General features: G+C 40.4%; 1 protein-coding gene across 2 annotated transcripts; it reads left to right on the forward strand.

The window, feature by feature from the left end:
- The first annotated feature begins 51 nt into the window (after positions 1 to 51).
- On the forward strand, positions 52 to 14,368 carry LOC106957058 (sphingosine kinase 2-like). Of its 2 annotated transcripts, XM_015048258.1 has the most exons (9): positions 52 to 225; positions 2,537 to 2,982; positions 3,478 to 4,022; positions 7,172 to 7,321; positions 7,402 to 7,496; positions 7,586 to 7,701; positions 8,420 to 8,623; positions 9,528 to 11,130; positions 11,418 to 14,368. In XM_015048258.1, exons 3-9 carry the CDS (start codon positions 3,557 to 3,559, stop codon positions 11,478 to 11,480), a joined length of 2,697 nt encoding a protein of 898 aa, XP_014903744.1. In that variant the 5' UTR covers positions 52 to 225; positions 2,537 to 2,982; positions 3,478 to 3,556; the 3' UTR covers positions 11,481 to 14,368. The 2 variants fall into 2 exon arrangements, with proteins under 2 accessions (XP_014903744.1, XP_014903743.1); XM_015048257.1 differs by having other exon boundaries at positions 2,537 to 4,022.
- The last annotated feature ends 321 nt before the right edge of the window (positions 14,369 to 14,689 follow it).

The following is a 14,689-nucleotide window of genomic DNA, read 5'->3' on the forward strand; positions in this document are numbered from 1 at the left end:
CACCGGGACTGTCTATTGATGAGCATTCATCAGTTGCCTGATAACAAATGACTGGAACCGGAAGTGGTGGTCTGCTGATGATTGGAGAATGTCGGTGGGTGTTTCAGTGTTTTCCTTGCCGTCATTGGGTTTCCTCTCCGCCGCTCAGACCTGCTGCTGCCTCGGCTCCAGACACTTCCTGCTCCGACTCAGTTTTCGCAGTCCTGGAGAGGGGGACAGGATGAGGTAATTTGTACTTTGTTTCAGCGCTGCTTTGTGTTCTGCTGGGCTTGAATTACCATTTATAAGGTCCAAATTTGAATCTTAACTTGTATTTCTTTACCGCTACTTTGCATAGTAAATCACAGCGGTCTGTAGCTAACACGCTAGTTTGTGTACATCTTATCTAACAATTTGACTTGAACGATTAAGTAGGACTCTAAAGCTAGCAATAATATATATCGATAAATTTTTTAAAGGGAACAAAAGGCAAGTGTAAGTTAAACTTAAGCTGGATATGAAGTAGAAAACTGTTAGCTTCAGCTAACTGACAACAGTTCGAACTAGCTAACATTAAACTGAGGGGCGCAACTTTCATTGGCCTCTGGGTTAATTGACTCTCTTGTAGTTTAAAACTCTCTTCAAACACAGTTTTGGGTTTGTTTTTGAATAGTATTTTAATAACTGTTTTCGTGCCGCAGTTGAAGAAATTCTGATTAAGTTAGCTGGCTAACTGACGGATTGTTGCTAGCTTGGTTAGGTGGTCAGCATCGATCAAAGTTTCCATGTAAAGCCAACGATAACCAGACTGCCGGCCAGGGCTTTAAAATGTGTCTTTAAACTGCGTAATTACACCCTAAATTGATGAATACCTCCGTGTATTCAGGAAATGAACCAAACTGTTTTTTTCTTTACCGTTATTTCTACAACCTCTTTGTGTGTGTGGGTGGGGGGGGGGGGGACAAATTTAGCCTCCTTGTTATTATTTCTGTGTCCCCGCCCTGCACTTCAAGGACGTAAGATGCAACAATGGGCATCAGTGAGGTGCATTTCTGCGTGTTTAATCAGAGCAGGACACTGGCCAACTGTTGGTTTGTCTGCATTACAGCTCGAACAATGTTTCCACACTGTTCTTGCATTTGGAAAGAGCTGCGACCAGGTTAATATCTGTCTGAGATTGAACATTTACTAAGCCAGTTGTTCTGTTGCATTGCATACTAAATATGACATTTTACCTAGAATACATGGCTTTGAAAAAGTTTTAATACATCTTCAAAACTCTGACTGGAACTTAAAAGGTGTTTAATCTAGTTTATGTGGTGGACTATCAGAGAAATGCATAATTGTGAAAATATTTTTTCGGTTCTAAATAATTCCCTTCAGAAGTAAATAGATTATATCTTTAAACAACAAAAACACAAAATCTTACCAAAATATTTTTAGTCTAGTTTCTAGTGCTAATATATAAACTAATACAAAGCTAATTTGCAAGTAAATCTTCAGCAAAAGGTTGATGGAAAAAGTAGATTATTTCACTTGTAAAAATACATTTTTCCCTCGTTGTAAGTGAAATAGTCTGCCAATGTAGCTATTTTTTTCATCAATGTTAATTATTTACTCAAAACAAGCTCCTATATCTTGCTGAACAATTACTTGTAAGTTATTTTTTGTCTTTTTTCAAGTATACTAAGATATTTGCTTTAGAAACTAGATCAAAAAATACTAGGTAATATTTTTGCAGTGCATTAAATTTAATCTTCTTTATTTAAGTTCAGCTGTTCTGTGAATGTGTTTGATGTGAAGGGAAGTGGTCAGCTAAGTCCAAAACTGAACATGTTGGGCATGAAGCAAACCTCCTAATCTGTGAAAGATTTGATACCAGGAGGAATGAAACCTGTGTTGAAGTTGTTCTTTTAAGTGGTTTATTATGATAAACAAGGTAAAAAAAAATGCCTCAATTCTAATTGTGCGTCTAAATTGGTAGTTCTGAATCAAGTCAGTGTGTGCATCATCATAAAATTGTATTTGTTGGCCGATAATGTTTTGCGTCATGCATTTGAACTGGCCGTGATAAAGTCACGGTTGTCGTGGGAACTGAATTGAGGGAACATGTTGGGGACATTGTGATCACGTAAAAGCAAGACAGCTCAGCAGTTCAAGATCCACATTGTGACAGAGGGCACTTTTGTCCCACAGTCCTGAGGATTGAAACTCCTGATTATGTAAATGCTTGCAAGCTGCGGTCATTGGCATGCAACTATTTCATGCACAGTAATGTGGCGTCTCAGCAAGGCGGTTTAAGGATGTGTGACTGTGAGTCAGTAGCAGCCCAGACGCACCTAAGTTCAAGAAGCGTGGCAGATCTATATTGCTTCACTGTGAAAATAATCTCTCCTGCTTATTGCAGTGATTGTTGCTAAAACTGAGATCTAAAAATACATTTTTCTATAGTAATGAGCAATATTTTTTTTACTCAACTCCTTACAGGGTCACATTGTAGATGTCTGACTTTCCGATATTGACATCAACACTTAACGTTGCTTTTCTTTTCCTACAGGAGCAGAGATGTTTGGGAGGGAACGTGACTCCAGGGGCTTTACTTAAGGACATTAAGATGGCATGAACTAAGGACTTACCTGGAACTGATTCCTTTGTGCATTTGCTTTGTTCCTCTTTTTTTTTTTTTTTTTTTTTGCTTATTCCCTGTGTTTGTTTTTTGTCAGATGTCATTCGGAGGAGTGTTTTCTACGACGACTCTTTAATTTATCACACTACCGTCCTGAAAGCGTGATTTTTGTCACTCCTCCTGCTTGTGTCGTATATAATCTCTGAGATTTCAGATAGCAATAGAAGTTTCAAAGGTCTCAGAAAAGCTGCACTAATCAGAAAAGCTGCACTCATCATATCTACGGGGCATTCGTCACGCTGCAGGCTGCACTCGACATGCAACATACTTTAAGGAATCGCTGCACATTAGTTTAATGACCTCCTTTCACAGAAAAGGTGTGTTTTGCTTCTTGTCTTATTGATACTTTATTGATGTATGAGTTTCTTCTTTTTAGAGGTTCAGTTTTGTACCTTGGTGTGATTATTTAAAGATTACTGATTAATTAGCTGCTCTGCTGCCTTGTTTTGCTAAGACCAAAGGCAGCTTCAAACTGAAATGTAAACTTTTTTGTACTTATGCAATTTCTGACTGAGTTTCCCGTTCACGTGTTGAAGTTTTGCTTGTCCAGTTTTTAATTGGCAGGAAACTGTTGAAGCTGACATCTTTGATTAGATTTCATTGCTTTTTCCCCCTCATCTTCACTGGATTATTTCTTTTGAAAAATTACTCTTTATACTGGAAGAAGTTTGCTTTTTAAATGAAGACCCAGTCAGAAGATTTTGTTGTTTTTTGTTGTTGCCTGCATGAAGAATAATTTTGAAGTGATTTCAGGGATGAAGTTCTTTTCCGACACATTTTAATTTTTCTTGCACATCTTGAAGAACTGACAGCTCTTTGAGCTTCTGGATCCAGAAGCTCGTACTGTTTGCTTCGTCAGACTGGCAGACGTCGTCCGATCCAAAAGTGAGGATGCGCTCCCCAGATTCCTCCTCGCCTTCTCCAGAAGAAGCCCTCCTTCACGGACAGTTTGCCAGCTGGGAATCTGACAGTAGCTGCAGCAGCAGCTGCAGCTGCCCGGAGAGCCCTGGAAGCTCAGGAGGGCTTTCCCCCACCACCTCACCACCTCTGAGTCCGACGTCCAACTATGCCTTGACCCTCACCCACACCCACATTCACATCCAGCGTCTCTCATCGCGGCCTGGGAAGGAAGCCCGTCTCCTGCTGCCTCTGTCTGAGCTGGTGGGGTGCAGCTGTCCTCGCTCTCCTGCGCCGCCGCTGCTCGTGCTGTACTGGTATCCGCCAGGGAAGCGGAGGAAGGGGGTGTCCAGGCGCAGGCAGGTGAAGGCGTACCTGGCAGAAAGCCGGCCTGAAGCTGAGAGGTGGTCGGCCGCTATTCAGTGTTTGCTCAGAGAAGTGCCCGTTACAGCTAACACAGGTGAGCATCTCTTTCACCTGAAAAGCCTTTTTGTCCAGACAGAATCACAGATCATCTGTATCAAAGCAGTCATTAATATTCACTCATGTTAAAAATTAGATTTTCAGATCTGAAAACAATATTTATAATCAGTCTGGCTGTACAATGCTGGTTTTCACAAACCTACCTGGTAGATTGATAGATTAACACTACATCACTTCAAGTTTTATCATTTTCTATGAGATTTCTGCAAAATTATCCTTTGGGACGATTCAAATTATTATTATTATTTTTAAAAAGAGAGAATTTATGAAGCTTGGTCTTGGTTTTAGCTCATATGTCACCTTAATGGCCTAAGTCAAACTGTTTCCTTCTAAAAGATGTTTCAACAAACAAAAATACTTTTGGGAAAACAATGACTTAGGACATTATTTCAGGAAGGAGGCAATATTTTAACAGCTTATATAATTGAGTGAAATTTAATTAATGTATTGTATTGTTGCTGTTTGTATTTTTTTTATCAGAACAGGTCTACATAAATAAAAGTCAAATAAAAATGAAAAAAAAAATGCATACAAAGATATATTTAGATAGTATTGAAGTGGTTCTGTAAAATAAGTAACTATGTATTTGACATTTTCTATCTGCATTTGTGACAGAAGAAGAATTAATGAAAAATGAAAAAGTGTTCAGTAGCAAAGCTGCTGGTAGAAATTGCGATGATATTACAGATTACAATCCACGTTTTCCTGAATTCGTTCGTCTTTATGCTGTTGTATAACATCTTCTCTCAATCCACTTAATGAGTTTTAGTGTCGACATCACATTGATCCCAGCGGCCAAATAGATGAAATGCAGACTTGAAATTTATTACTTTACTAAATAGTAAATGAACAGTTTTTTGCGAGTGTGATGCTAATTTGTTATATTGTGTTGCTCTACTGGAAGATGACATTAATTTAGTATCCGTCACAGTAAGAACAGTGATGGTTATAGCAGGTGGAAGACAGTTTTAGGTCGACTGGAGCGTCTCAGTAAAGAACATCATCATCTGCAGAAAGATGCAATTCAGCTGCTGGTTTTTCCCAATGATTTTAATACAAATCTGGTGAAAAAACATGTTCTGTTTTATAGCTTTGAGCGACCCTATAAAAATGTTATTTCTTTGTAAAGTATTCACTGTTAGATGTTTCGGCTCACTGGGTCTTTAAGCTTGACAACAGTGTCCATTTAGAGACTTTGATTGTTTTTAACCGATTGCGTTGAAGGGCATTTAAAGAATGCTTGTTCTGCGCCTTTGCTTGTTGTGACCTTTATGTTTGGCTCCAGGAATTGGTCTGAAACTCCACATTTTGTTGTTTTGTTTGCTTTCATTTATGCCTCCCTTTGTAGACTCTTGCTAATTATAGCTGAATGTCACGGTGGCCCTGGGTCTTCCTGCATGTGCAGCCAACTCATTCTGTCTGGAAAGTTTTTATTCTTCACAGCTTTCAAAGGCTGCACAATACCTAAACACTTCAATAAGTAAACTTTGACGTTTATCAAACTGTTCACCCTCTCTTTTGTCTGTTCTGCACTCACATGAGTCTACATATTCATAATAAATACAAAGTTTCACCCAGAAAACTTGCTAAGCCTGGTAGTCGGGCTGCTCTGCAGTCCATTCGTCCAGCCGCCTGCCGTGTTTTTGAGTTAAAAAATGATTAAAGTTGTCAGGAAATTGGAAAATATCACTTGATGATTATGTGTTATTGAAAGACTGAAAAATTAATATCTGAACACCAACTATAAAGTCTTTTAAAAAATGCAAACATTTAAAAAAAAAAACTTAAATAAGCAATGCTAAGCCTGGTGGGGGCACAAGTAAAGCCTGGTGGCCAGCCAGGCTTACAAAACAGTGGAGGAAGCCCTGAAATATATAGACAGAGAAGGTAAAGGTGCTGCATCATGCCACTCCTTCCCTTCAACTAATAAGACTTGGTTATCAGAAGATAAGTGTTCAATGTTCAGTCTCCTTTTTGTCACTGTAGCCTCTGTTAACGTTCCTTATCTAGATGTTTTCTGTTGCTTATCTCGTTACATAACATGCAATTGAATTATTCTGCTACATTCCATCTTTGTTCTTGCTTTGGTATTAATTTAGGAATCAGCTTTTTCGCACTCTGAATGGTAGTATTGTTGGGCTTTAGTGATCACTGAGCTGCCCTTTAGTTGTTCACAGTTAACTATTTCTAGGAGAGAAATATAGTTTCTTTAAAATTATGACTTTTGTAAATTGCTGGAAAATATTATTGGAATTATATTGTGAACAGAGCAAGTGTTTCATTTCTAAGTCGTACAGTTTAAAATATCTGAAAATCAGTTCATGGTGTTGGGTGGCAAATGATTATCTTCACCTACACTTGCTTACTCTGCATTGCTTAGGTTCAACAAAGTTTTATAAAACATTTCTCAGGGAGTTTGGTTCATATTAACATGATGGCATGATGTAACAGCTGAAACTTTGTCGGCTGCCCATTCATGATCCACCACATCCCAAAGTCGCTCAGTTGCGCTGAGATCTGGTGACTGAAGTACAGTGAGTTCATTGTTGCATTCAAGAAACCCGTTGGGAATGATTTGACCTTAGAAGCAGCGATCAGACGATGGGTACACTGCAGTCATAAAGAGGAAAAGAAACAACACTCAGGTACTCCATGTTGTTTGAACAATGGTCAGGTTATGCTAAGGGAGCCAAAGTGTCTCAAGAAACGGAGAGCGTTGAGTTTTGGCCATGTGATTGGAGTGAAGTACACTGCCAGGTGAAATAAGAGAGGCTCAGTCTCAAAAGAGTCGACTAACTCTGAAACAAAAGCTCAGCTTGCGTTGGACGATGTGGGCTTAAAATTTTATCATGATATTGTACTATTGTGACAATGACAAAAGTGACAATTTGAACAGTGGAGAAAACAGTGAAAATACAATTTTAGTCAGTTCTTTTAACATCAGTTGAAATTTGAGACAGCAAATGAAAATTTGCATTATTAGAAATATTTCACAATAAAGGATAAACAATCCGATAAAAGCCAGCGGTAGGAGTTAGGTCATGCTACAAATGTTGAGGATTTCTAGATGTCCTGAATAATTACTATTTGAAAATTTAACTTGGCATTTCTTCCTCTCATCATCAGAGTTTTCCAGAAGTCTGCTACCTCGTCCCAGGCGACTACTGTTATTGGTCAATCCGTTCAGCGGAAGAGGCCAGGCGATGCAGTGGTGTCAGGCCCACATCCTGCCAATGATTAGGGAGGCCAACATCAGCTACAACCTCATACAGACGGGTAACACAAGAAGCTGAAAACCGTAGCTGTGAGTAAGGATAATGCATGAATGTTAATTTATCTTCATTAATCTGTCCTAGAGCGAAGGAACCACGCGAGAGAGCTCATCAGAGAGATATCGCTGCCAGAGTGGGACGGCATCATCATTGTTTCTGGAGACGGCCTGATGCATGAGGTGAGGTTCTGATGAAAACATTGATGTGCAGGTAAAGTTTTATGTCTCCTGAAGTTTTTTATATATATATATATCCTGTGGATCTGTAGGTGATCAATGGACTGATGGAGCGTCCAGACTGGGAACAAGCAATAAAGACACCTCTTGGCATTCTGCCCTGCGGCTCTGGGAATGCACTGGCTGGCTCCATCAACCACTACGCAGGGTGAGGGGAGCAGTGACTGGTCAGGCGTCATCAACCCATTTCTATCTGTCATCAACGTAAAGCTGGACAAGTCAATAACAACATGCATCAAGATAGACAATATCTGATCAATACAAAGAGAGAGAGTACCCAATAATTTCACTGAACTTCGATTGAGAACCGCACTGCATTCTGGGAGATGTAGGCAGAGGGCAAAGCTTCAGCCGCTCACAATTAGCTGAGCAAGGTCACTCTTTGGTTACCTAGCAACAATTTGTTGAGTAGCTAGTGGTTACCTAGCAACAACCTGTTGAGTACCTTGCTTAGCAGCAGTTTCAGGTTTCATCGCTCATACCTACTTAGAAATAAATGACAACGGCGCAAGGTGAAAACTGGACTGAAAAAGGAAAAATCACGTCGCTGGTTTGGGAGTATTTCAGATATTTAAAACAAAAAACTAATAATTATTGATATCGACTGAAATGAAACACTGAAACTGTGAAATCTGCCCCAGGTCAACTTGCTATTAGCAGTTAAAAAAAGAGATGGAGCAACTGTGATTTTTTTTATATTTTTCAGATGCAACATTATTTAAAGTCAAATTTGTACTTTCTCCCTGCAAATCTGAAACAAATATTTTAAAATCACCATTTGGGTTTCCCAGTATGTCCTTTGTAAATGGAGACTATTTCTATCAGAGATGAGTTTTTTTTTTGTTTTTTTTACTTCCCTTCCTCAGGTATGACATGTGCCTTCGAGAGCCGCTCCTTTTAAACTGCTGCTTCTTGCTCTGTCGAGGCGGCATCCGACCCCTGGACCTGGTCTCTATAACAACAAGCCCTTCGCCCTCCAAAAACAGCCGTACTGCAGCACCCAGGAGACTGTTTTCCTTCCTTTCTGTCGCCTGGGGCTTTGTGTCTGATGTCGACATCGAAAGCGAAAGGTGTGCGTTTTATGTCAAAACTCAAGTTATTTGGTTGGTGCTGTTTTTTGCAAAAGTATCCGTGCTGTTGAATTCTTTTGACATTTTAAAACCACAAACTTCTTTGTATTTTCGGGGACTTTATGTGATAGGCTAGCAAAAGTAGTTATATCTTTATAAAATCCTTTTTACACATAAAAATCTTAAAAAATAAATAAAAAATGGTAAAGGGCACTTTTATTCACCCTCAGAGTTAATATTTTGTAGAAGCACCTTTCTCAACCATTTTTGCTCATCTAGATGCTTTCACTCATTTTTATTTGCACAACAGTTCAGACTCAGTCAGACTGGAGGGATAGGTTATCTCAGCATCAATTTTCAGTTCTTACAACAGATTCCTGGTTCAGCTCTGGACTTTGACTGGGTCATTCCAACACATGAATATTCTTTGATCTAAACTGTTAAATTGTAGGTCAGACTACGATTAGGGCCGCCCTCCTGGTGGAAAGGAAACCGCCGTCCCAGCCTCAACCTTGTAGCCCCCAACAGTCTCTCTTCCTGGATTGTCCTGTATTTAACTCCACCAATCTGAGACACTTCCTGTTTCTCTTCCACCGCCATCAGGAGTTTCAGGATGATGTGTACTTCCTCAGACTCTACCTCAAGCTTCCCCAAAACCTTATCTGTCACCTGTCTGGATTTTATTTATGGGCACCAGAGTAAAAAGCGCTGAAAGGGGGCCAATGTGTAGGCCATGAGTTCAGATTTTTAGTTGAAAAGAAAGTATTTTTGTGTTTGTCTGATATATAAAATCCCGATTAGATGCATTAAATGTGTGGTTGAAAGCATGACCAAGTGTGGGAAGTTCTAGGACAATCAAACATCACAAGACAAAGTTTCATTTTAAACATTTTCTTTGTTCCAGGTATCGTGGTTTGGGCTCAGCTCGCTTCACTTTGGGCACTTTGGTGCGCATAGCTTCTCTTCGATCGTACAAGGGCCGTCTGTCCTACATGCCTCCCTCTGTAGTTGCCACGACTTCAAATGGGACACCTCCACCCAGGAGACCCCTCTCCCGCAGCATTACTGAAGGCCTGGATGGATTCTCCAAAACACCCATCCATCGCACTTGCTCCGACATGGGCATCAGTGAGCAGAGGAGCCTCCTGCGCAGAGGTGAGATGGAAAGAGAGGAGAGGCAGAGAGAGAGGACAAGGAGACGACAGAGGGGTAGAGGTAAAGGAACTGGTGTGGTGAGAGCGAGCAGTCTGGCAGAAGACAGAGAGAAGGAGGGGCAGATGGAGATGGAAGCTGAAGAGAAGTCCGGAAACTGTTCGGAGAAGTCCGGAGCGAGTTCTGCGTCAAATGAACGAGATGAATCCAATATGGGAAGAGATGAAAGGCTGGCAGGGATAAGGGACGAAAGGGAAGACGAGGAAACATCAGAGCCAGACTCCTGTGAAATGTTGGAGGATGACGATGACAGGGACGAGGAAGGCAGTGGCGGTTCCCTGGAGGCGGACGGACTGTTGCGAGCCAGGGAGTTGGGAGAGAGCTACGGGGTGGACATGGGAAGAGAGGCACAGGAAGAGCCTGGAGATGACCTCTCTAGCCAGGACAGTCTTCAGAGCACCAGAGAGTTGGTGAGGAAGAACTCGGCTCCTTCGAGCCAGATAGCCGACTCTCTGCTGAGCCAGCCTCTCAGTCAAGAATCCAGCACAGATTCTGGGATTTCTTATGGCATGGAGGACATGGATCTGAACGACACATTATTCCAAAAACAGTCTTACTCTCTGGATGTGGCTCGGGAGCGATCTCTCACCATCTCTTCCCCTTTCCGTCACAATCCCTTCTCCTACAAGCAGAAAGTTCTGGACCAAAACCAAAACACGTCCCGTCCAAGGCCCCACTCACTCCTCCAGCACTCTAGCTCCAACTCCCTCCCTCCTAAAATGACTCCCCCCTCCTTTTCTCCCACACCGCCGTCTTCCCCTTCCACTTCCTCCCCACACTCATCATCCTACCTCGCCCCCCGTCCTAACACCCCTAACTCCACCTTGAACTCTCCCTCGTTCCAAATGCCGTCCTCGTCTTTTAACTTTGACCTTAACGAACCAGCAGGACTCCTAAGGAACCGTCCGTTTGTCTCGCTGCCTTTCGATGTGCCAAGGGACGACTTGTTACCGCCACTCGATCAGCCGCTCCCCACCAGAGATTGGGTCACCATTGAAGGGGACTTTGTCTTGGTCTTGGCCCTTTACCAGAGCCACCTTGGGGCTGACCTCCATGCTGCACCTCAGGCCAGGTTTGACGACGGCCTGATCCACCTGACCTTTGTCCGTGCCGGCATCTCCAGAGCCACGCTACTCAGACTGTTCTTTGCCATGGAAAAAGGAAACCACCACTCAGTCAACTCGCCGTACGTGAGCCATGTTTCCTGCAAGGCCTTCAGGCTGCAGCCGCTGTCTCCGCGGGGAACCCTCACTGTGGATGGTGAACTTGTGCCCTACGGGCCACTACAAGCGCAGGTTAGAAAGATCAGTAACAGCACCTGAACGTAACCGTACAGTATCTGTGATAAGCTTTGAAATTTTCCACATTTTGTCTTGTGAAGCCAAAGAGTTGAAGATGGACATGGGCTTTTATATAAATGATCACCAACATGGTGAATAATGGCAAAGTGGGAGGAATTTAGAAAAGATTAATGGAAATAACTTATCATTCTGGTTCAGGTTCTGATTAGTTTATGCTGTGTAATTTGTATTATATCTTTGTGTCAATAAGTTACTCATCAATTTTTTCTGGTCTTTCACAGGTTCATCCTTCCATGGCCCGCCTCATTGTTGGAGACACTGGAGTAAAGATTACCAGACTTTAATAAGGGATTATGGATCTTATATTCATATATACATACATACGTACATATATTGACATATCAATACTCTAATGAATTATCTCTGTCGCCCTTAAGCTCTCAGAGGGAGAAAGATAAAGTGGAGTGTTTGAGACACTAGCTTTGTTTGCAGGAAACACTTTCGTAGGGATTTAAAGGGATAACACACCGAGCCAAGCGTCATTGCAGAATGACTGCAGGGATTAATACTAAATTTCAAGAATTGTTTCTAAAAATGCGCTTAGTTGCACAAGTGTTGTATGATGTATAGTAAGAAGGGGAACCACACAGTCTTGGATAAGAAGAGGGAATACCAATACCAATTGAATGTTTTGTGGATTTTTTCGAGCAGACAGTGCATGTACATGTTGGTATGCATGCAGAGAAGCACTAACTGAATTTTGCCTTAGTCTGAGAAATACGATTAATACCCAAGACAAAGATATTCTGGGGCTTTTTAAATACACGGAAATTATCCACAATCCCTTACCTGGACTCTTTCTTCCACCAGTGTTAAACTTTTAAAGGACAAAAACTTGTGTCCTTTAAATTAATGCCTTATCTACCTTTTGCTCATTCTGTTATGTACTAAGCCTGAAACTTGTTAGAAGGAGAGTTTGGGGTGTTTTTGAAGGTGAGGTTTTGCTAGAAACGGTATAAACGGCTAATTTCCTACCTGCAGTAGACAATTTGCTTAATGTTTTTAATTTACATCAAATTTAGATGGTCTATAAGGCTAAAGCTAATAGCTAGTCCAATCAGAGTCTGTTTCAGAATGCTCTTCTATTTAATTCAAAAAGCTCAAATCAGAAAATTAAGGTTTTTTTACCTTTAAACTGTCGTCACCTTTGTTTTAGATTGTTATATATACAGAAATTCATAATTATTCACACAGGAAATTGAGGTTGGAGGTGGTGCGCTAGTAATTTATTCCTACTCCCCAAACATTTACAGCATTTCTGATCAGAGAAACTTTGTGAAATCAAAGGAAAATGGTTTAAAAAATATTATAGGGGTTTAATTGAACACAATTTATGGATTTGTACACCATTCAAATGTTATCAGGCAGTTATATTTACTGGAAACGCTTCTACATGTTTCATGCAGGAAGATTATTGAAGATTATTCCTGACTCAAATTATATTTGTAATTCTAGTTCTTTGTGCAAATAATTTACAAGTTCAAGCATGACAACAGTTTAAAGGTTCATGAAACGGCACATACAACACTGTGGCATTTAGCAATCAGAGATTTTAAGACAGTAGAAGTTCACAAGGCTACTCGTTAGTCTCAGCCTCCAGGCCTAACTAAACTGGATTTGTACAAAACGCAGATACCAGTTACCTACTGCAGATAAGATATTGACTGCTTACATAACCTCATCTCAAATCCCTTTAACCTCTGTTCAACTGAAATATTACATCAGATGCATAAATTTAACACTAGTTATACATTTCCTTAGCTCCAGCTGCCTACTGTGATTCTCCAGAGTAACGTGACTGTACATCAAATCCTCTTGCTACAAGTAAATCAGTTTAAAGCAACATCAACAAAAAAAACCCTGATAATTTCTGGATTGAATGTTAATCGTCGCTGACATTTGCATTCTGCCTGCTTGTTTTTAGCCAGTGGATGCACGCTGCTGATGATGTCAGTGATGTTGGTTGTTGAAACATGTTGAACATAGCAATGCCTGAATAAAACTAGCTGATTTCTCACCGCTTCCAGACACTTTGATATAAAAACAATCACTGCCTTAGGCCTCAGCAGTCTGAGAAGAAATAGTTGAAAATGTAGTTAGATGGGATTCCTCGGTTATCTTGGATATGCTGCACAAAAACTGGAATTTAAGCAGCACAGATCAGTAGGACGCAAAGTAACTATTTAATGAATACTAACTGCCTAGTACAGAGATTGCGGACTGAATCGCATTGCTTTAATGAATTGTTGGAGTTTAAACACTCATAAGGTAATGAAAGGTACAACTGACTGTTTAAAAAGCCTTTTATAAGAGCCAGAGGAGACGACACTAAACTAAATCAAGGCTATATTGGTGGATCAAATGATTTAGCATGAGATGAGATAAAAAATACCAGCTTAAAGTTGAAGTAAACCAGCTGCAGAAACAGACTGTTAGATTACTGTCTGTTACTTTTCCATCTGAAACTTTCTGATAGTTATTTGAGCTGATAAAGTGAAAGTGAGTTTTTCTGAGCCTGAATTGTCTTACAGAGGTTAATTTTCTTACTGTAGAGCCTGCTGACTCGGTCTGAGCTGAAGATGAATCATTAGCATGTGCAATATATCAATCAGTTAGAAGATGTGCCAACTGCTTGGATCACCATCAGCATACTGTACTTTTTTAATCAATGCCTTTGTATAATAAGCCTGTAAATTACAACTGTTGAGGATTTGCTCAACAGGTTTATCTTTCTGTCTTAGCCTTTTTTCCCCCTTTCAAATGCACAATTGAAGTAGTCCACCACGGTTTTTACACTGCTTTCACAGCTACAGAATGTGAGTACTACATTTTGAGTCTAAGCTTGTACTTTGACTAAATAGGAACTGATACACACAGTGTGAACAGAAATATGCCAAAATGTTTACTAATGTTGCAGAGCCTAGTTTTGATAGTTTACTTTCTTTGAGCAGCAGCTTTGTCTGTGGCCATAGCTGGGACCATGGCGTCTTCTAGACCAATCTGATGGGACAGTCCTGGACTGCAACTTCTGAGTGGATAAATGCCATTAAATCGTCTTTAGTGGGCTGCTTGTAATGAAATGGTAATATTACTAAATCAGTGGAAATGTATACATATACAGTGTACAGGTAATGGTTATAAATTGTTTCAAAAATAAATGTAACTTCATAAATTTGTCTGGTGTGACGGAATTCATTATTCCTTCTAATATATGGGGCTGTTAATTTTATAAATGCTGCTTAAGTGGGAGCTAAACTGAATATTTTGGCTTAAATGCAAAATACTGTTTTAAGTAAAAATAAAAAAAAACACTGCTCATCATGCTTTGTATAAAACAGTGGTGGCAGCATCATGTAGTGGAGCTGCTTTTCTGCAGCAGAGAAAGAAACTGATCAGAGTTGATGGGGAGAATATATGGAGGTAAATATTGTTCAATCCTGGAAGAAAACTTGAGAAGCTGCAAAAAGATTTGAGACTGTTCAGCGGGACAATA

This window comes from Poecilia latipinna, unplaced genomic scaffold (genome assembly GCF_001443285.1).
Source record: "Poecilia latipinna isolate Pla-1442-1.1 unplaced genomic scaffold, P_latipinna-1.0 Scaffold869, whole genome shotgun sequence".
NCBI lineage: Eukaryota > Metazoa > Chordata > Actinopteri > Cyprinodontiformes > Poeciliidae > Poecilia > Poecilia latipinna.